Here is a 22,315-nt window from a genome sequence, read left to right as displayed (position 1 = left end):
TCATCCAGTCAGGCTTTTTGATTCATTGGTTTACTGAAAGCTGTGTTAAAGTAACCACCTTTAATACTATGACATTAACGAGTTAATGTCACATGAATACAACGTTTGAATTCTTTTACGTTTCAGTGACAGACCTCTAGTACGTGTTGCATGCAGGAATTCAGCCTTTTCTTCCACAGATTTCTTCTTCCTTCCCACCTGTCCACCATGTGTACCTTAGATAAAACCTCTTGTTATCTGTTGAGCTTGTAAAAAGGCTTTTAGGACGACAAACAAAATTCCAGACAGATATCTCAAAGCTGCTGCATGTTAAACCGAAACTACTGTTACCCTACATGGGTGAATGAGAGATGAATAAAGGAGCGGGCTGAATCTTTAAACAAGCTTATTTTCACAGTGACTCACGCAACAGAAACTGTCAGATCACTGCTTTCAGACAGGAAAATGTAAGTTTTAACAATAAAATTAGTATTAGTGTTTTATAGGAATTTCAGGTTGCAGCGAATATAGATATTTAAAACATTATGGGGTTATAGGAATAGACACTGTGACTAATAAACCTGTAAAAAGTTAAAAAATACTGTAAGTTGTATATTTATATACACAAATTTAGAGCCAAGGGATCCAGTAAGCACTGAAATGAAACGAAAAGCTGTAATGTTTACATTCACAGGAATGACTGAAATGGACCAACAGAAGGTTCGTCACGGCGCCATTTTTTGCATAAACTTGTCAACTCTGGTTTTTTAATTGGTTATTAGTTCAGTCCTCACAATACAATACAAGGTAAGACTATAGTCTGGTTAGAAAATGACTTCATAAACCAATTCTGACTCTATTTAGCAATTACAGTAGCACAATAATTAACTGAACTTGAACTAATTTGTTCAAGTTGTATCAGCTTTACAAATCTCTCAAAAACATGCAATGTTTTTTTCATGTCCACTTTTGTCAACACTAAAATGTTGCCTCACGATGAAATTGAGAACGACAGTGTTTATGCTTTAAGATGCACATTTTCATGCGAATGCTTGTGTATTTTTACTTGAGTAGAATTTTGAATGCAGGATTTTTATTTCTTTTTTTTTTGCTGTTTTATCAGTCATTTCAACTTAAGAACAGGCTCCTTTGTACGATACTTGCAGCACAGATTAATATCTTTAAACATTACACACCGAAAGACATCGAGGTGACAAGAAGACGATACTGCATGGTCAGTGAATGCAGCAGTGAGACTCGAAAAAATAAATTCTAAACACAGTTTGGCTTGTTAAAGGTAAACGTGTCCAGTTTGTTGTTTACAAGGAAATTAAATCATATAAGATTTCTACAGCCTCTGACCTCAACACTTACAGGATTGAAGATGACAATCTGTCAGCTGCGGCACAAATATTCTCTGTTCTCTGGAACAAGGTTGACAAGGATCCAGATGCCAATCAGCAGTTTCCAGAGAAGTGGGCTGCAAATAAATTTCCCAAGAAGACAACATCTAGGCCAACTTCCACATTGTTGTTTTGTCAAAAGAAACATGATACAGTAGCTAAACAAATATGGCGCCAGTTTATTCCAGTTCAGTTCAATGTTTTTCAGGAAGCTAAAGGGTACCTTACATGGTCTTCACAAGAACCTTACCCAAAACAATAATAAAAATCTGTTTCAGCTGAGTGTGCTTGGTTGTCTGTATATGTAGCCCTGCGACAGACTGGCGACCTGTCCAGGGTGTCCCCTGCCTTCGCCCGAGTCAGCTGGGATAGGCTCCAGCACCCCCAGCGACCCTAGTGAGGATAAAGCGGTGTACAGAGAATGGATGGATGGATGATGCAGCTGAAGTATAATTGGAATCTACGTGTGACATGACACGGAAAACAAGACACGATGTTGGCAGAAAAGCTGTGTTTGTCAAAGTATCCGGTAACCAAAAACAGGCCGTTCTCGTTCGGGGACCTGCTGATGAGGGCAGTGTGGCAACATCCTGATTATTGCACATCTTAACGCTCAAAACCTGATTGAAGTGATTTCTGGAGACAAAGGGGAGTAGAGGAGATCGCTTAATGTCTGGATAGGTATTTTTTTTACGTAAAGAGTGAGAGGAGGAGGATCTCTGATGGCCACCTGTCATTATAACCATGTAGTTATCATTTTTCTCTGCATGCTCACGGATGTGTGTCACGCCACGGCTCCTGCATAGAAATTCTCACCAAAATAACAGAAATAACAATGCGTTATTAAAAACACAACAGATGCTGGTTAATTATAGTCTGCAGACACAGTGTAAGAGCAAATGAGTGGAATAACACCAGAGTTTTGCAACAGAAGGGGTGAGAACATTTCAGCATCTGCTGATTTATGAAACAACTTACTGCACAGCTGGTTACACAAAGTCAGCGACTGACGGTAATCTGACATAATTATTACTAAACATGAACCAGGCACTGAGGGACATTTGTCACAGAACATCAGTTATTTGTAGAGTGTCGAATAAAAAAAATTAAGTAAGAAAACAGAAGAATAGTGTTTTTATGTAGAATTTTGGGAAACCTAAAACAGTAAATTGATTCAATAGTTTGCACAAGTCATTTCACACTGTACCTTGGTGACAGGTGTGTACATACAGTACAAAGTGATTACATTTCAGTCCCAAATTAAGATTATTTATGTCACTGAGTCTGGTGTTTAGTGTTGTTTTTATATAGGTTGCGGTTTTATTTTGTAGCTGCGTATTTGTTATCTTGTTTATCAGACAGTGTAGGTGTCTTTTAATGAACAAATGATTTTGTTCGTCGTGTTAATATACTGTGGATGCCTGTAGCAAATTGTCCTTGTGAGCTCCTGCAGTGTGACAGAACTGAAGCAGCTGAATAGATTCCAACATTCATTATTAATTGTATTATTTACATCTTTGCTGTACAAGTCAGAATGTGTTCTCTTTGACAGAGAAAAAGGTTTCAACATGTACATGTGACGACGCATGCATTTGGTAACCTGCTGGGAAAGGAAACAGGACATTGGGTCAGCTGTCCAAAAACAAAAAATGAGCTAAAGAATTGCACCATTGTTAAAGAGATGCTCCGTGGTATCTCATTTGGACTCATTTGGCACCAGGCTGTTGTTATCTTTGAAGGCTGTAGCCAGTCCAGTGCAGAAGGTGAGTGTCAGAACTGATTTATTCTTTTTTTGGAGGAAACTACAGGGAAAATACTTTAATAACACTCTCCAAAGCTAAACTGCTGTGCTTTAAAGTTAGACTCTGCCATTTTAAAAAGATAAAATAACCCAAATGTTCTTTCTTATTTTCTGTCATATATATACTATAGTTCACAAGCTTGGGGTCACTTAGAAATGTCTTTATTTTTGAAAGAAAAGCATTTTTTTCAATGAAGATAACATTAAATTAATCAGAAATGCAGTCTAGACGTTGGTAATGTGGTAAATGACTATTCTAGCTTGAAACAGCAGATTTTTAATGCAATATCTAGGAGTAGAGAGAAGCATTTTCAGCAACCATCACTCCTGTGTTCTAATGCTACATTGTGTTAGCTAATGGTGTTGAAAGGCTAATTGATGATTAGAAAACCCTTATGCAATTATGTTAGCACATGAATAAAAGTGTAAGTGTTCATGGAAAACATGAAATTGTCTGGGTGACTACAAACTTTTGAATGGTAGTGTAAATATAGTTGTGTATATCTATACATGCACAAATATAGATATTTGGATGCAGGCTAGAAGTTCGTCAATCAGAAGAAAGTGGGAGGGGGACCTTCAAGAGACAGGAGCTACAATGACTTATTTTAAACAAAGGATTGTTGAAGAAGTTGCATAGAGAGCTAATATAAGAAGGATTTTTTGAATTGTGAATCATTTAAAGCTACTTTAGTTGAGTTCTAGAATAAAAATGCAGAGCTGGAAATTAGCATAGCAGGCCCTTTAAGTTTGCTATAGCGCTGAAACTGTCACTTGTAGTTAAACTGGCTTGCTTTAAAGCTGCACAAAAATACTGAGAAACAAATGTTTGCCGTTTCTAAAGCTAGTTTAACCAAATAGTACATGCTTTTTAAATGTAATTTTGTTCTGACAGGATTTTCTTTTATTGCTATAACTGTGTTGTATCTGTTTCTGATCCATAGCCATGTCGTTCACCTATTTCTTCAACGACAGTTTATATGACCAGAATGAAACCGTCACACCACTCTACGTGAATCCAGATACGTTGGCGTGTGAACTAAAACCACCGAACCCCACAGCAGCTGTGTATCTGTGTGTCGTCCTCACAGCCATCTTTTTACTGGCGATACCAGGAAATCTGCTGGTTGGGTGGGTGATCGGCAGCAGCAGACAGCTTTTGACTCCATCAGATATCTACTTGTTTCACCTGACAGTAGCAGATGGTCTGATGGCCCTTTCGCTCCCGTTCTTTGCGGTGTCAGTGGTCCGAGGTTGGATCTTTGGAGACTTCATGTGCAAGCTCGTCAACCTGATCTTTGACGCCAACTTCTACACCAGCGTCATCTTCCTGGCCTGCATTAGCATCGACCGTTACCTTGTGATTGTTCGTGCCAGTGAGACTTTCAGGAGTCGCAAGAGGATGTGCAGCAGGCTCCTCTGTGCAGCAGTGTGGGTCTTCGGTTGCACTCTTGCTCTGCCTGCTCTTTTCAACGACGCCTTCATCCTCGACCCAGACACAGGCAGGATGGTTTGCCTTGAAAAATTTGACATCGGCAGTGCCTTCTTATGGAGGCTCCTCACCAGGGGGTTCCTCCATGTTTTTGGCTTTTTGGTCCCTGTGACTGTCATGATAGCCTGCTACAGCGTCACCATCTGGAGGCTGCTGCACACCCGTGGCTTCCAGAAGCATCGGGCCATGCGAGTGATCATCGCTGTGGTGATTGCATTTCTGCTGTGCTGGACACCGTACCATATAACCATGGTGGTGGACTTACTGATGAGGGCTGATTTGATTCAGTTTGACTGTGCTTTCAGGATGTCAGTAACCAACGCTTTGCTTATAACCAACGGCCTGGCTCTGGTCCACAGCGGCATTAACCCTTTCCTCTATGCATTTGTCGGGGAGAAGTTCAAGAAAAAGATGTCGCTGCTTCTTCAGAGGAGGCTCAGACAGGAAAGGATGTCATCAGGGTCCAAGTTTAGCAGGTCATCATCTCAGACCTCAGACGGCGCAGCTGTTTTCTGAACCCTTGTCGGACTTTTTCTCCACACAGTCGCGAGGCTTTTTAGTACAAGAAGAAAGTAGAATACATGACAGGAATGGAAATAAGAAAAACAAAGACTTGTGTCTCTCGCTAGTGACAAATTTACAGTGGCATGGCTGACATACTGATGTTTAGCAGCTTTAAAGTTACCATGTTTGTTATCTTAGGTTGTTGTTAACATCTGAATTATACTCAACATTTGTCATATTAAAATAATCCCACTTATGCTAAGCTGAACATTGGGTATTTGCTCTTAAGAATATAGTTTAGATTCACTATATTAAAAATATAGGCCTCATCATAGGAACTCAATGCAACAAAATCAGTACACTTTTCATTACTGATTAAAATCTCTTTTTGTCTATATTTCGTATGACAACCTTTATTTTTTATGACAGAATCAGTCCTCCTCAGAATGGAAGATACCAAATTTCCACAGAGATGATCTGTCATACTTCTTTGTGGAGTCCCACGATTAAATTTTTCATTCCTTCTGACCATTATTCTTCATGTGAAGCCATGATGCAGACATGTGGATAGATACAGCCCGTGAGTCCAAAAGGGAAAAAGCTATTCATACACTGGTTCGATAATCAACTTGATTTTGCTTCGGTGATCACAAGTGTGTTCTATTTTGTTGCATTGAGTTGCTACTATGGTGCCTGTGTTTTCAATGTATCTTTTAAAGTATTAGTTTTTGATTGTCCATAAAATTAAACATTCTTCTTGTCAGTTTAGAAATAATGCAATTATGAATAGGTGATGCAACAGCACGTGACATTTAAGCCCACCCACGTCTGTTGTAAACTGTAGCTCCAAGTACGGAAGGGAATGTCATCCATTCAGCTGATAACAAACGACTGAAGGATCAATCATCTGAATTCATCTTCAGTGGAGCATTAATTTCTGTACAAATGCCAATCAGTCCAGTAGTTCTGGAGATATTTAAGCCTGACCAACAAACACGGCCATTCATACAGTCATGTGTAGCTAAAACTGTGCTCCATAAAGATGCAGTCTTGACATTTACAAAGGTGAAGAGGAACTAAAATGTTCAATTGACTAATGTTAACCAGTGGAAAACACGCAGAGTGAAATGCACAGCTGGAAGCAAGACCCACTTCAAGTATTAATTGTTGGCATTTGGGGTTAATTCAGCTGGATGGCTTCAATAAAAATTCACAAATTTTCCAATCAGCAGATGCTCGTAGCATCATATTTATCAAATATGTTTTCACCATACAGGAAACAGAAAGCAAGTGTCACAAACTAAATACAGTAGATTACTTATCAGGCACAAAGTAAGATTAATTATGACGATATAGATTATTTTTACTCTTCATAGCAAAGTAACTGTCATGTAAAGTTGGAAAAGCAGACGATATCAGTGTGCTTTAGTGTTCTTGCTCATAGCCTACCTTTGATTATGTGATCCACTGCTGCCATCTATTGTCATTACTCTGGTGATGTTTTTCCAGCCTTTGAGTTGTCCTTTAAGCTTCCTTTCCATCTCAGAACCACACGATAACATCTAATAAAGATCGTGGATGCATCTTGTGTTTTACATGTTTTTCGTCAAACAATCTTGGAGTGCATATATTTTTCATATGCAAATGAAATGCACCAAAAAGAATTTAACCCTTCACTCTGTTGTATGGGCCCTCAATTCTTATGAACTATGTTTCTCAGTTTATTTATAATAACCATACATGTATTTGCCATAGCATTTGTACAAATTATGAAATGAATGTTGCTATCTTCTTAGTAAAAAACAATAAATATTTCAAATGATTTTCACTTGTCATGTTCTGATTAATAAACATGTATAAATAAATCAAATGCTTTGCAGTTTTTCCAGTTCTGACTGATTTGTTCCTGTGCAGATGGAGTTGCACAGGGTCCTTGTTAGCGGAACCAGATGCGACCCCTCCCTAACTGACAGAAGTTTATCGAAACCAGATTGCACAACTTTGGTTACTTTAATATAGATGCTCCAAACACAAGACGTACAGTCTTCCTTTTTGTTTTGAATTTTGAAATGTACTATTATTTTAGGGCTGCACAGTGGAGTAGTGGTTAGCACTTTCGCCTTGCACCAAGAAAATCCTGGTTTTAATTCCGGGGTGGGCCTGGGATCTTTCTGCATGGAGTTTGCATGTTCTCCCTGTGCATGCGTGGGTTTTCTCCGGGTACTCCGGCTTCCTCCCACAGTCCAAAAATATGCTGAGGTTAATTGATAACTCTAAATTGCCCGTAGGTGTGAATGTGAGAGTGATTGTTTGTCTGTATATGTAGCTCTGCGACAGACTGGCGACCTGTCCAGGGTGTCCCCTGCCTTCGCCCAAGTCAGCTGGGATAGGCTCCAGCACCCCCTGCGACCCTAATGAGGATAAAGCGGTGTATAGAGAGTGGATGGATGGAAGGACAAGCACATTATTTTTGGCGTTTAAGCACAGGATGGATATGAAAAAGACAAAACCTTTATCATCAATCTCATATTAATATTAGTAAAATTTCATATTCATAAAGCAAAATTCAGTAATCAAAAGCTAAATTATCTACTCTTCCATTAAGAATTTGAATATTATTTAAAGTCAGTAGCCCCATCTGATAGCCAGAAAACAATAAAAACTGTTAATATTTGTAAAAAATTAATTTGCTATAATTGGTTAAAGTTGCTCAGCTGTCTTTTTTGTTTGTTTTCTTTTGTTTTTTGTTTCTGTTTGTGTTTTTTTGTTGTTGGTTTTTTTAGTTTCCTTTTTTTTCCTTTCTTCTTTTCTTTTCTTCCTTCAAAGTGTTTCTTGTTAACTCCGTCACTGTATGCTTCAATATCATGTTGATGTTGGATGTTACCTGTGACTTTTGGAAATAAAAAAAAATAATAACTAACTGTTCTCTGACGCCCCCTACTGTTTTGCTTGTATATAGTCCTCATCGAGAGTTTGTAAGTTTATTTTTTTGCAATAATAAAAAAAATAAAAAATGAGTGGATCAAAAAAAAAGAAGTTTATCTAAGCAGAAACAGATGTGTCCATGTAAGCTAAATTTCTGCATTATTATAGACTCTTCCGTTGTCCATCCTCATACAAAGTTTTTTAACAGTATTTGACAGAAACCCGAGAAGTTTGAACAAATATTCTGTATTAGCTTGTCTGTAGGTTTCTCCTCTCTCCCCTTTCTGCATCCTCTGAACCAAAATGCTGCTGTCCAGTATTTATCACTCTAGGTGGGAGAAGGGGGAATGTTAAACAAGGAAGAATCTTTTTTTTACAGTCTGTAAGTTACAGTTAATTTAAACACAAGACACTCAACAAGAACTAACAGAAAATAAAACGTTAGCAATTTAACTGTTTGAAATAAAACTTTAGCAATCTGACTGTTTGAAATATATCATTCAGAAAAATAAAAACTGACAGTCTTTAAACCAGTGACTGAGATATAGCATTCATAAAATAAAAACTTTAGCAATTTAACTGTTTGAAATATATCATTCATTTAAAAAAAAAAAAAACTCTGAGGTGCTTTACAGGCCCTGAAGTAGGCCTCTTGGTTTTTTTTTTTTTAGCAACTTCATAATTCCTTGGGTGAGGCCCAATTTCTAGTACTCTGCTTCTCTTGAAACCAATTTAATCAGCTTCACTGACTACAAACTCACGTTTCATTCCCTGACATATTTCTCAATAACGGAAAGAGACAATAACGTTTGGTCTCATCTGACAATTTTCACAAGGCAGATAAGAAGTATGCAAGAATCAACCAAAATATCCAAGAATGAACGAATGACGAATCTGAGGACAGACTCAGAAAAAAATAAAACAAAAATGGAGCTCTGCTTCTATCAGCTGGAACAGGGTGAAACTCTGGCCCATAGCGCTGTATGAACATACACAATTCAATTTACCAGTTCTTCATTTTTATGCTATCACAAATGAATGTTATATCATTACAGTCATTATATTTGTGTTTTACACTTAATATATTAGATTATAATAACTAACAAACACAAAATTTAACAAGACTGAACAGAAACTTTGAACTTAACCTCCTGCTAATGTGTAACCTTGATTGTTGTAAAGGTACAGAGCTTACATGTAGCATCACATCATTGCTAGGAACTGCTGCAGTGTTTTTCTATTAGTACATGGCACATCCCAGATAGCAAACTATGGGTGAATCAATGTTGAATCTATGTTGAAACCTAATGTCGAAATTATACAGAAAGCGCAAGGTTGATAAAATGTTGAGTCAATGTTTGCTTACATATTACATGTTTGCAAACATAGATTCAACATTAATTAAACATTGACCTGTCAAACATTTTAATTAAACCAAAATACAATGTAGATTCAATGGCATCTTTTAAACACAAACTTCAATGTTGACAAAATGTTGTTGAATCAACGTTGATACAACCATCAGTCTTCAACCGTAACCACAATTCAACCTTCTTAACCCTAATTCAACATTGATTTAACATCTTTTGCTATCTGGGTAAAGTGTGATTTATGGTTGAAAAGCAAACGTTGACTCAACATTTTATCAACCTTGCGCTTTCTGTATAATTTCGACTTTAGGTCTCAACATAGATTCAACATTGATTCACCCATAGTTTGCTATCTGGGATGCCACTGCCACATTTAGAGGGACACAATGAAGTTGGGATGCTGACAGCAAAGTTTTTTTTTTTTACTACACACAATAAGTATTAAAAATAAGTCATGCATGAAAACTTTTTGAAAATTTCTGTAATAATTAAATGAAGAAGGAAAAGAAGGTCCACTGTTGGATGGGATGTTCACACTCCTGTGTGTGTGTGTGTGTGTGTGTGTGTGTGTATGTGTGTGTGTGTGTGTATGTGTGTGTGTGTGTGTGTGTGTGTGTGTGTGTGTGTGTGTGTGTGTGTGTGTGTGTGTGTGTGTGTGTGTGTGTAAGGACAGAAGAGAATATTTGCCGATCAGTGATTCAACTAAGAGATGTGTCACCATCATATTTAATGGAATAAGCCTGAACATTTCAAGATCCTAAGAGAGTGAGTGTTTCTTAACCTTTCTTGTAGTTACATTTTTTAATTAACTTGTAAATGCAAGAGGGATTATGGAGTTAAGTCTCAGGTGTTTTTTTGAGGCAGATCAAAAATGTAAACTTCAGCATAGTTTGAGATGAAATGGTATATTTCACGGGCTACTTATAGAATTAGTATTGTGGTGGATCCACTTTGCGAGGGAGAAGAGACATTCACCAAAGAGGACTTGTGCCTTTAAGAGGAGAGTAAAATCTGAGTTTCCGGTTAGGGGGCTCTGGGGGTTATGTTTTTGCCAGTTAACTGACACACGTGTTGTTGTGTTGAATGTGTTGTAAAGTGGAGAGAACCTAGTAAAGTCTTCGACTCACCTACGTCCCCCGTCTCGTTGTTTCAACTCCACAGTATCTCCAAATATAACTGGATTTAATGTTTTTGTACTGATATACTAAGGTTCAACTTCATATTACAACCATTTTCCAACTTTTATATCTGAGTGAAGTCACTAAGTGAAGAAGTCAGCAGTGTCTGTTTTGGCACATACTTGTGACGGCTTGAAGGCGTTCATCAATGGTTGAGCGTGCTTCTGTAAATTTACACAGCATTCTGCTAATGGTACCTTGATGCTGTTCATTACACTGAACAGCAAAGTTACCCGTTCTGACAGGTTTGAGATCGCCCCAATGGAACCTAGGAGTAGTGTGAGGTTGTTTGATAGGGGTGCTGTCCATCTGTCAGTATGTAGTATGTAAACCAGGCACCCTGCTATCTGCAATACACCAGTTTCATTTGAAACAATGTCCAGTAACAGGCACCCTTCTAAACTGCATAGATTGTAATATTTAAAAAAATTACTTTTAAAAATGATAATATTACAATGACTGTAATAATACTTACAAAATACAGCTGAGTTCATGTAAACTGATTTGAAGATTGAGACAATTCACCAAACAGCAGAACTAGTTTATGCATTTTCAGCTCCACATTTCACATAGTGTAAAGAAATCTTAACTCATAGCAGTCATCACGCCCACTGAAGTGACATGTGCATCCTGAACTTACCTGGATATCTGACTCTTTCTTGTACTTGTATTGCATGCCTCCAACATACTCATAACTTGACAAAGATGAAGCTCCAGCTATTTGAGACAGCAATGTTGACTGTGCCAAATCCAGTTTCCTGCTTGCTCCATAATCTGCAATATTTCTGTTCAGTGGTGGCTAGCCTTTCATTCTTCCATTTATCACCTGAAGTGACTAGCTGTCCAGAAATTAGAATTTGTTTTTATTCAGGTGAAATTGTCACAGTGCACAATAGTGTTTACTCGGACTTCATGTCACGAGTGCACACGCCCAGACTATGAATGTAAGTGGTACATAAATCGTACACGGAGTGTGTAATGTAGTGTAATAGCAATGCAAGAGCAAAATTTAAAATTCTGTAAATACCAATCATTTCTGTATAGGGTCATAGAGGATAGAAAGAGGAAAAAAATGCTTTTTACATTTTTAAAATACAGTAAGTAATTCCAAAGTTACAAGCTTTTACATTTTCATGTTTAGACACTTTCAGTGAAATCTAATATCATTAAAACAATAGAAGATGATATGGACCACTTGACCAGAGTGAATGGGCAGAATATTCAGCTGCTCTCTGCACCAACTTCCCTATTTCATATTCCCTATTTCCTATTATTTTTGTTAACAAATAGTAATATTATTGCCATCATTCTTTCGTGGAAGAAAGAATCTGAATGAATGCAGTACACCAAATGGGGAGATGGAAAAAAATGCTAGCCTACAGCCTGTGTTTACCCTGCTCTGTTATCGTTTGCTGTCCTCCGTGTTTCACATTTTGAGAGGTAAAACAGCCATGGCTGTCCACACTCTTCATTCCAAGTACAACAAGTTTGAGTTTCTGCAACTTTAGTTCAGCCCAGTTACCGCGTGAGCGCCACACACCTTGGTCAGCGGCGGCGCGGGGCTCGCTCAGCGCGGGGCTCGGCTGCTCGCTGAGGCTCAACTTCGTAAATGTATTCACTTCTCCGCATGACAAAACTACGTTACTAACTCACAAGAATCACTGTACTGTAAAGTATACGTTCTATATTTAATGCGTATGTGTACAGGTTTCGAAAAAATAATGTAACTCCTCTGCCTCTGAATCCACATCAGGTAGAAAAAAACCTGTCACCACCATGTCTTCCTGTGAAGCGAAATCTAATTGGCTGTGAGATATGATGTCTCTGACATGCGGTTGCGTGGTGCGGAACACAAAAGAAAAATAGAGCAAAAATTAGCCTGCGTCCAGACTATAAGAGGAGGCGCGGGAAGGACTTTTTCACCTTTAATGGTTCATAATTCAAAAACTACATGGATTATTGAAAAAATAAAAACATGTATGCATTACTTAGACATAGCTGCATCTAACAGTCTTTGTTGTAAATAATAGCAACCCAGTATTTAACCACTCGAGGACGCCAAAGCACAGCCTGCCCTTTTAGGCCAGTTTTCACCGCGGAGTGGGCCCTGAATCTGGCGTTGCTAAGTGTAATGGGTGCGCTCGTCTTCTCGATGGGCTACGTGATTATGTAAAATTATCAGTCAGGGCTTTTTCTGAAAGATCAGTGGGAGACATTTGATACTTTTCACCCTGCTCATCTTTAGGTGCATTACCAGTTTTGTTGGACACTGAATGTTGTACAGTACATGCAGCTTCATGTTTAAAACAATCCTTAAAGAAAAATCTTTTGCGTTTTTGATTTCAAAACACCTCAATTTTTAAATGTATTAATGAGGATTTCACTTTACATCAGATGGAGTGGGTTTTTTTCTTACAAATATCCGTATGCTTGGTTTACCGTCGTGTCACTGAACCGTTGAACTTTGCATGTAGAGAATACAGCTTGCTTTGTGGGAAAAGTCCTGAATTTAATTTTAATCATGAAACTTTTTCTGCTGAAAGAACAGTCGTGGCAGAACCAGTGTTAAGCCATTTTACTTGCGAGAATTGCTATTTGTGCCGACGATGTATTTAAAATGTTTAAGACATCTTTGTGATGTCAGGCTGTGTGCTATTGTAAAGTGTAAAGATAGTTACATTGAATTTTGGAAACAAAGTTTTAAAGTTAAAAACATTTTGCATGCTTGTTTGTTTTTATTCTTCTTTTCTATCTGACATGATGCTGAAGATGCGGAGGGACGGTCCGGTGAAACTACACTGAAATGCTAGGAGTTTACTCGGAATAGATTCACCTTAGTAATTGTAGTAGTATTTACAGCAGACGTACAAATGCAGTACTTTTTCTTTCTGTTAGAGTTGGAGTCGTGTAATGTTAATTCATTGTATTTTGTAATTTGCCTAGTCACAGTAATTGTCACAATAGCCATACTTTTTACTTTATATCCCTTTTCTGGATGTTTGTGAAAAAGTAGCCTGTTACTTTTTTTTGTCCTATAGCCCACAATTGATCACGGTTACATTTCTACGTTGGATCGATTGCATTTGACGGTTCTCTGTAGGCTTTTAAAGGAAGAAAACATAAGCTTGAGAAACTTTATATTTAAACCATACCTGAATTTATAACTTAAAGTGTTTTCTCCATTTACTCTTGTGAAAATGAAGGAGCAGCAAATGCATTATTGTGTAAAAAACCATGTTTCAGTGTTAATAACAAGGTCATCAATTTTCATCACGCCAGGCTTACAGTTGAGGTTTTCTCGTGAAGTCCTCCGGCCTGATTCCCTGAAAATACAGAAAAAACTACCATTAGGCATTGTCATCATTTCAAATTTTGTAAAGCATGCAAAAAAAAGAAACAAAGAAAAAAAATAGGCTTTGATTTATAGCCTTTTCTTGGAGCTCCCTGCATGAGGAAGTAGTGGTTTTCTGAAACATACGTACTCTTTTAGTTTTGCTTTTTGGCTTGATGTGATCATCACCGGATCTGAAGGAGAGGCACTGTTCAAAGAGTCCCCGGCTGACCATGCAGCATTTCTGTACTTCTGCTGTTTTCAGGGACAATCTTTTTGGTAAGATTAAATAAATGGATGTCCTTACCTTAAGGTAATTGCTGTATTTTGTTAAATGTTTTACAACTGAAAAAACTTTCATGGTGCGGTGTTGATGGCAGTAAACATACAGCAAGACTTGGAAGATTCATAAATGATGATCACATCAAGCCAAAAAGCAAAACTAAAAGAGCACGTATGTTTCAGAAAACCGCTACTTCCTCATGCAGGGAGCTCCAAGAAAAGGCTATAAATCAAAGCCCATTGTTTTTTCTTTGTTTCTTTTTTTGCATGCTTTACAAAATTTGAAATGATGACAATGCCTAATGGTAGTTTTTTCTGTATTTTCAGGGAATCACGCCGGAAGACTTCATGAGAAAACCTTAACTGTAAGCCTGGCGTGATGAAAATTGATGACCTTGTTATTAACACTGAAACATGGTTTTTTACACATTAATACATTTGCTGCTCCTTCATTTTTACAAGAGTAAATGGAGAAAACACTTGAAGTTATAAATTCAGGTATGGTTTAAATACCTGCTGTAAATACTACTACAATTACTAAGGTGAATCTATTCCGAGTAAACTCCTAGCATTTCAGTGTAGTTTCACCGGACCGTCCCTCCGCATCTTCAGCATCATGTCAGACAGAAAAGAAGAATGAAAACAAACAAGCATGCAAAATGTTTTAAACTTTAAAACTTTGTTTCCAAAATTCAATGTAACTATCTTTATACTTTACAATAGCACACAGCCTGACATCACAAAGATGTCTTAAACATTTTAAATACATCGTCGGCACAAATAGCAATTCTCGCAAGTAAAATGACTTAACACTGGTTCTGCCACGACTGTTCTTTCAGCAGAAAAAGTTTCATGATTAAAATTAAATTCAGGACTTTTCCCACAAAGCAAGCTGTATTCTCTACATGCAAAGTTCAACGGTTCAGTGACACGACGGTAAACCAAGCATACGGATATTTGTAAGAAAAAAACCCACTCCATCTGATGTAAAGTGAAATCCTCATTAATACATTTAAAAAGTGACGTGTTTTAAAATCAAAAATGCAAAAGATTTTTCTTTAAGGATTGTTTTAAACATGAAGCTGCATGTATTGTACAACATTCAGTGTCCAACAAAACTGGTAATGCACCTAAAGATGAGCAGGGTGAAAAGTATCAAATGTCTCCCACTGATCTTTCAGAAAAAGCCCTGACTGATAATTTTACATAATCACGCAGCCCATCGAGAAGACGAGCGCACCCATTACACTACATTACACACTCCGTGTACGATTTATGTACAACTTACATTCATAGTCTGGACGTGTGCACTCGTGACATGACGTCCGAGTAAACACTATTGTGCACTGTGACAATTTCACCTGAATAAAAACAAATTCTAATTTCTGGACAGCTAGTCACTTCAGGTGATAAATGGAAGAATGAAAGGCTAGCCACCACTGAACAGAAATATTGCAGCTTATGGAGCAAGCAGGAAACTGGATTTGGCACAGTCAACATTGCTGTCTCAAATAGCTGGAGCTTCATCTTTGTCAAGTTATGAGTATGTTGGAGGCATGCAATACAAGTACAAGAAAGAGTCAGATATCCAGGTAAGTTCAGGATGGACATGATGCTGTTCAGTGCAATGAACAGCATCAAGGTACCATTAGCAGAATGCTGTGTAAATTTACAGAAGCACGCTCAACCATTGATGAACGCCTTCAAGCCGTCACATGTATGTGCCAAAACAGACACTGCTGACTTCTTCACTTAGTGACTTCACTCAGATATAAAAGTTGGAAAATGGTTGTAATATGAAGTTGAACCTTAGTATATCAGTACAAAAACATTAAATCCAGTTATATTTGAAGATATTAATTCTATAAGTAGCCCGTGAAATATACCATTTCATCTCAAACTATGCTGAAGTTTACATTTTTGATCTGCCTCAAAAAAACACCTGAGACTTAAGTCCATAATCCCGCTTGCATTTACAAGTTAATTAAAAAATGTAACTAAAAGAAAGGTTAAGAAACACTAACTCTCTTAGGATCTTGAAATGTTCAGGCTTATTCCATTAAATATGATGGTGACACATCTCTTCGTTGAATCACTGATCGACAAATATCCTCTTCTGTCCTTACACACACACACACACACACACACACACACACACACACACACACACACATGTTTGTTTTTCTATACCGGTGGGGACTTACCATTGACTCCCATTCATATCTAACTCCTAACCCTTACCCTAACCCTAACCTTAACCATCACCAAATCAATGCCTAACCCTAAACAAACGTTTTTGCACTTTTACATTTTTTACTAACAACAATATGGCCAAGAAAACGGTGTTGCCACTCGTGGGGACCTCATTTTAGGTCCCCACCGTAAGACAAGTCCCCACCTTTATAGCAAATAGTCAGGTCAAAGTCCCCACCTGTATAGCAGAAACAAGTACACACACACACACACACACACACACGCACACACACACACACACACACACACACACACACACACACACACACAATGGTTTAAAGACTCGGTTTTTCTTTTTCTGAATGAGAGATATAGGGGAGAAATATTGGACAGCAGCATTTTGGTTCAGAGGATGCAGAAAGGGGAGAGAGGAGAAAGCTATAGAAAAGCTGGAGATCATGCTAGACAGCATATTTTTGTTCACACTGGACACCTCAGGTCTTAGATAGAGGATGCAGGAAGAGTAGAGAGGAGAAAAGCAAGACAAAAGCTAATGCAGAATATTTGTTCAAATTTCCTGGGTTTCTGTCAAAGACTGTTAAAAAACTTTGTATGAGGATGGACAACAGAAGAGTCTATAAGAATGCAGAAATTTAGTTTACACGGACACATCTGGTTCTGCTTAGATAAATTTCTGTCAGTTAAGGAAGGGTCACATCTGGTTCCACTTAGATAAACCGCTGACAGTTAGGGGCAGTTAGGGAGGGACTTCCGGTTGTGACGTTGGATCAACTAGGGAGGGACTTCCGGTAAAACATCCGCTGGGAGCGTGGTGGGCGGGACTGATTGGGACTTGTCAAAATTTTACAAAAGGTGGTTTATTATATCTCTCACCATTGTTAAAGAGATGCGCCATGGTATCTCATTTGGACTCATTTGGCACCAGGCTGTTGTTATCTTTGAAGGCTGTAGCCAGTCCAGTGCAGAAGGTGAGTGTCAGAACTGATTTATTCTCTTTTTGGTGGAAACTACAGGGATAATACTTTGTAATAACACTCTCCAAAGCTAAACTGCTGTGTTTTAAAGTTAGACTCTGCCATTTTAAAAAGATAAAATAACCCAAATGTTCTTTCTTATTTTCTGTCATATATATACTATAGTTCAAAAGTTTGGGGTCACTTAGAAATGTCTTTATTTTTGAAAGAAAAGCATTTTTTTTATGAAGATAACATTAAATTAATCAGAAATGCAGTCTCGACATTGGTAATGTGGTAAATGACTATTCTAGCTTGAAACATCCATCCATCCAACCATTCTCTGTACACTGCTTTGTCCTCGTTCGGGTCGCGGGGGGTGCTGGAGCCTATCCCAGCTGACTCCGGCGAAGGCAGGGGACACCCTGGACAGGTCGCCAGTCTGTCGCAGGGCTACATATACAGATGGACAATCACTCTCACATTCACACCTACGGGCAATTTAGAGTCATCAATTAACCTCAGGGGCTGCTCAGTGGCGTAGTGATTAGCACTTTCGCCTTGCAGCGAGAAGATCCCAGGTTCGAATCCCGGTCTGGGCCTGGGATCTTTCTGCATGGAGTTTGCATGTTCTCCCTGAGCATGCGTGGGTTTTCTCCGGGCACTCCGGCTTCCTCCCACAGTCCAAAAACATGCTGAGGTTAATTGAGTACTCTAAATTGTCCGTAGGTGTGAATGCGAGTGTGATTGTTCGTCTGTGTATGTAGCCCTGTGACAGACTGGCGACCTGTCCTGGGTGTCCCCTGCCTTCGCCCGAGTCAGCTGGGATAGGCTCCAGCACCCCCCGCGACCCTAATGAGGATAAAGCGGTGTATAGAGGATGGATGGATGAATTAACCTCAGCATATTTTTGGACTGTGGGAGGAAGCTGGAGTACCCGGAGAAAACCCACGCATGCACAGGGAGAACATGCAAACTCCATGCAGAAAGATCCCAGGCCCACCACGGGATTCTGACCAGGGATCTTCTTGCTGCTAAGCGAAGTGCTAACCACTTACACCACTGTGCAGCCTAGCTTGAAACAGCAGATTTTTAATGCAATATCTACATAGGAGTACAGAGGAACATTTCCAGCAACCATCACTCCTGTGTTCTAATGCTACATTGTGTTAGCTAATGGTGTTGAAAGGCTAATTGATGATTAGAAAACCCTTGTGCAATTATGCTCGCACATGAATAAAAGTGTAAGTGTTCATAGAAAACATGAAATTGTCTGGATGACTCCAAACTTTTGAATGGTAGTGCAAATATAGTTGTGTACATCTATACATGCACAAATATAGATATGGATGCAGGCTTCTAGAAGTTGGTCAATCAGAAGAAAGTGGGAGGGGGACCTTCAAGAGACAGGAGCTACAATGACTTATTTTAAACAGAGGATTGTTGAAGAAGGTGCATAGAGAGCTAATATAAGAAGGATTTTTTGAATTGTGAATCATTTAAAGCTACTTTAGTTGAGTTCTAGAATAAAAATGTAGAGCTGGAAATTAGCATAGCAGGCCCTTTAAGTTTGCTATAGCGCTGAAACTGTCACTTGTAGTTAAACAGGCTTGCTTTAAAGCTGCACAAAAATACTGAGAAACAAATGTTTGCCGTTTCTAAAGCTAGTTTAACCAAATAGTACATGCTTTTTAAATGTAATTTTGTTCTGACAGGATTTTTACCTCTGCCAGGAGGTTATGTAATCACCGGAGTTTGTCTGTTTGTCTGTTTGTCTGTTAACAACATAACTCAAAAAGTCATGGACGGATTTTCACCAAATTTTTACAGAATGTCCGGAAAAGCAAAAGTAACAATCGATTAGATTTTGGAGGTGATCCGGATCACCGTCTGGATCCAGGATTTTTTTGAAGGACTATGTACAATTGAGAGATGGCCTTAACAGACAGACAGATGGCCTGGTGGAGGTATGCGCTCTCCGAGTGATTTTCTAGTCTTTTATTGCTATGATGGTGTTCTGTCTGTTTCTGATCCATAGCCATGTCGGTCACCTATGTCTTCAACGACAGTTTTTTTGACCAGAATGAAACCGTCACACCACTCTACGTGAATCCAGATACGTTGGCGTGTGAACTACAACCACTGAACCCCACAACAGCTGTGACTCTGTGTGTCGTCCTCACAGCCATCTTTTTACTGGCGATACCAGGAAATCTGCTGGTTGGGTGGGTGATCGGCAGCAGCAGACAGCCTTTGACTCCATCAGATATCTACTTGTTTCACCTGACAGTAGCAGATGGTCTGATGGCCCTTTCGCTCCCGTTCTTTGCGGTGTCAGTGGTCCGAGGTTGGATCTTTGGAGACTTCATGTGCAAGCTCGTCAACCTGATCTTTGACGCCAACTTCTACACCAGCGTCATCTTCCTGGCCTGCATTAGCATCGACCGTTACCTTGTGATTGTTCGTGCCAGTGAGACTTTCAGGAGTCACAAAAGGATGTGCAGCAGGCTCCTCTGTGCAGCAGTGTGGGTCTTCGGTTGCACTCTTGCTCTGCCTGCTCTTTTCAACAACGCCTTCAGCCTCGACCCAGACACAGACAGGATGGTTTGCCTTGAAAAATTTGACATCGGCAGTGCCTTCTTATGGAGGCTCCTCACCAGGGGGTTCCTCCATGTTTTTGGCTTTTTGGTCCCTGTGACTGTCATGATAGCCTGCTACAGCGTCACCATCTGGAGGCTGCTGCACACCCGTGGCTTCCAGAAGCATCGGGCCATGCGTGTGATCATCGCTGTGGTGATTGCATTTCTGCTGTGCTGGACACCGTACCATATAACCATGGTGGTGGACTTACTGATGAGGGTTCATTTGATTCAGTTTGACTGTGCTTTCAGGATGTCAGTAGACAACGCTTTGCTTATAACAAACTGCCTGGCTCTGGTCCACAGCGGCATTAACCCTTTCCTCTATGCATTTGTCGGGGAGAAGTTCAAGAAAAGATGTCGCTGCTTCTTCAGAGGAGGCTCAGACAGGAAAGGATGTCATCAGGGTCCAGGTTTGTTTGAAAAGCAGACGATATCCATGTGCTTTAGTGTTCTTGCTCATAGCCTACCTTTGATTATGTGATCCACTGCTGCCATCTATTGTCATTACTCCGGTGATGTTTTTTCCAGCCTTTGAGTTGTCCTTTAAGCTTCCTTTCCGTCTCAGAACCACACGATAACATCTAAAGATCGTCGATGCATCTTGTGTTTTACATGTTTTTAGACAAACAATCTTGGAGTGCATATATTTTTCATATGCAAATGAAATGCACCAAAAAGAATTTAACCCTTCACTCTGTTGTATGGGCCCTCAATTCTTATGAACTATGTTTCTCATTTATTTATAATAACCATACATGTATTTACCATAGCATTTGTACAAATTATGAAATGAATGTTGCTATCTTCTTAGTAAAAATCCATAAATGTTTCAAATGATTTTCTCTTGTCATGTTCTGATTAATAAACATGTATAAATAAATAAAATGCTTTGCAGTTTTTCCAGTTCTGACTAATTTGTCCTTGTCCAGATTGAGTTGCACAGGGTCCTTGTAAGCAATAAAATGATTATTAGGTCAATCTGTATCTTGACCGCAGGCACAGACAATACTATGTAACTGATATTTACATTTTTATTTCAAATTCTAGGGCCCAAGCACTGACAGTGTGAAGGACCCTTTTGGAATTCTTTGTCACCCAAAAGAATCACATTTTGAGGGCATAGAGTTGCTCAAATATTCATGAAAATTTGCACACACAATGGTGAAAAATTAGATATCTTATGGACTTGCACATGTATGTGGAAAAATGGTTCCCAAGCACTCCCTGCAACATTTGTAACATCTACAGGCAGGACGATTCACCTTCATCTCTGAAGTTTGGTAATCATATGTAGCACGTCAGGGTACACAAAGAAGTCAGTGGCACCCATATCCTAAAGCCAACATGTCCGCCATTTTGCATTAACTGTGAGATTTTTTGTTATTTTTGCTCGTTTTCACTGGCTAAATCCTCATAGGAAGTAAGAGATCTCATGTTTGACCACGATATACACAGCAAGCCTTACTGATGAAAAGTTATCAAAATGTTCTGCAACAGTGGAGACCTCCCCTTTACACGCTCCATCCTACCTTGAACCTTACTTGTTTGATCAGTTCTGCCTTGATGATGTCCATATGCCAGTTTCCAACCACAGTTATAGTGTCACCGGGTGGCAACCGGAAATCTTGTGTCTTACACTTTGGTGTGCTATTATTAGCCTGTTGACCATATTAACCTCAAATGTGGTGGCGTAAGCCTGAGGATATTGATGATGATTCACAGAAAAAGTTATGAGCTTTCCTCAGGAGGCATGTCTGCGGGGCCCATTCAACGCTGTTCGCAGCTTTAATTATTGCTATTATTGAATGAGCCATTTTGTTGTGAAACTAACATAGCCTTTGTCCAAAAATAATCTGCAATGAATGCATCATTCTCTACATATTTTTATTTAACACAAATGTTTTCTCTTCTTCTTCATTGTCTTTTTCTTCTTATTATTACTGTTATTATAATTATTATGTTTTAATATTAGTGGTGATAACAATGTGGGAAGTAGTTGCATTAACAGTAGGAATTGTAGTACTAATTACACTGTATTTTATTTAGATTTATTTTTATTTCACGTAACAGTAACAAAAACATACTAATATAACAAATATTTAAATATGATTATAATAATATGATTTTTTTTATTGATTTAAATGTTAAATAATATAATACAGCATCTTGACAGCACATTTTTTGGGCTCTCAGACTTGTTACTAATATTTTTGTAAATCCCATGATTATTGTTAGTAGTCA

The 22,315-nt window shown here is 38.7% G+C and overlaps 2 protein-coding genes across 3 annotated transcripts; both read left to right on the top strand.

Moving 5' to 3' along the window:
- Nucleotides 1-1,739: 1,739 nt before the first annotated feature.
- LOC110945323 (C-X-C chemokine receptor type 2-like) lies at nucleotides 1,740-20,608 on the top strand. 2 transcript variants are annotated; one of them, XM_051943551.1, is made up of 3 exons: nucleotides 1,741-3,145; nucleotides 4,128-5,142; nucleotides 20,485-20,608. In XM_051943551.1, the coding sequence occupies exons 1-3, from the start codon at nucleotides 3,064-3,066 to the stop codon at nucleotides 20,492-20,494; spliced, it is 1,107 nt and encodes a 368-aa protein (XP_051799511.1). In that variant the 5' UTR covers nucleotides 1,741-3,063; the 3' UTR covers nucleotides 20,495-20,608. The 2 variants fall into 2 exon arrangements, with proteins under 2 accessions (XP_051799510.1, XP_051799511.1); XM_051943550.1 differs by lacking the exon at nucleotides 20,485-20,608 and having other exon boundaries at nucleotides 1,740-3,145; nucleotides 4,128-7,258.
- On the top strand, nucleotides 19,243-20,494 carry LOC110963575 (C-X-C chemokine receptor type 1-like). Its single transcript, XM_022212012.2, is given in 2 exon segments — nucleotides 19,243-20,424; nucleotides 20,427-20,494. Coding segments are annotated over 2 exon segments (1,020 nt in total). The 5' UTR covers nucleotides 19,243-19,472.
- Nucleotides 20,609-22,315: the final 1,707 nt, after the last annotated feature.

Source organism: Acanthochromis polyacanthus, chromosome 22 (assembly GCF_021347895.1).
Source record: "Acanthochromis polyacanthus isolate Apoly-LR-REF ecotype Palm Island chromosome 22, KAUST_Apoly_ChrSc, whole genome shotgun sequence".
Classification (NCBI taxonomy): domain Eukaryota; kingdom Metazoa; phylum Chordata; class Actinopteri; family Pomacentridae; genus Acanthochromis; species Acanthochromis polyacanthus.
The sequence above is the reverse complement of the archived record's forward strand: the minus strand, read 5'-3'. Positions and strand labels throughout refer to the sequence as shown.

What these genes read in the sequence shown, in the direction of transcription:
- LOC110945323 (XM_051943550.1), top strand. Translation starts at nt 3,064, where the DNA reads ATGCTCCGTGGTATCTCATTTGGACTCATTTGGCACCAGGCTGTTGTT. An exon ending in TAGCCAGTCCAGTGCAGAAG is followed by an intron (nt 3,146 to 4,127) that starts GTGAGTGTCAGA and finishes TCTGATCCATAG; the next exon opens with CCATGTCGTTCACCTATTTC.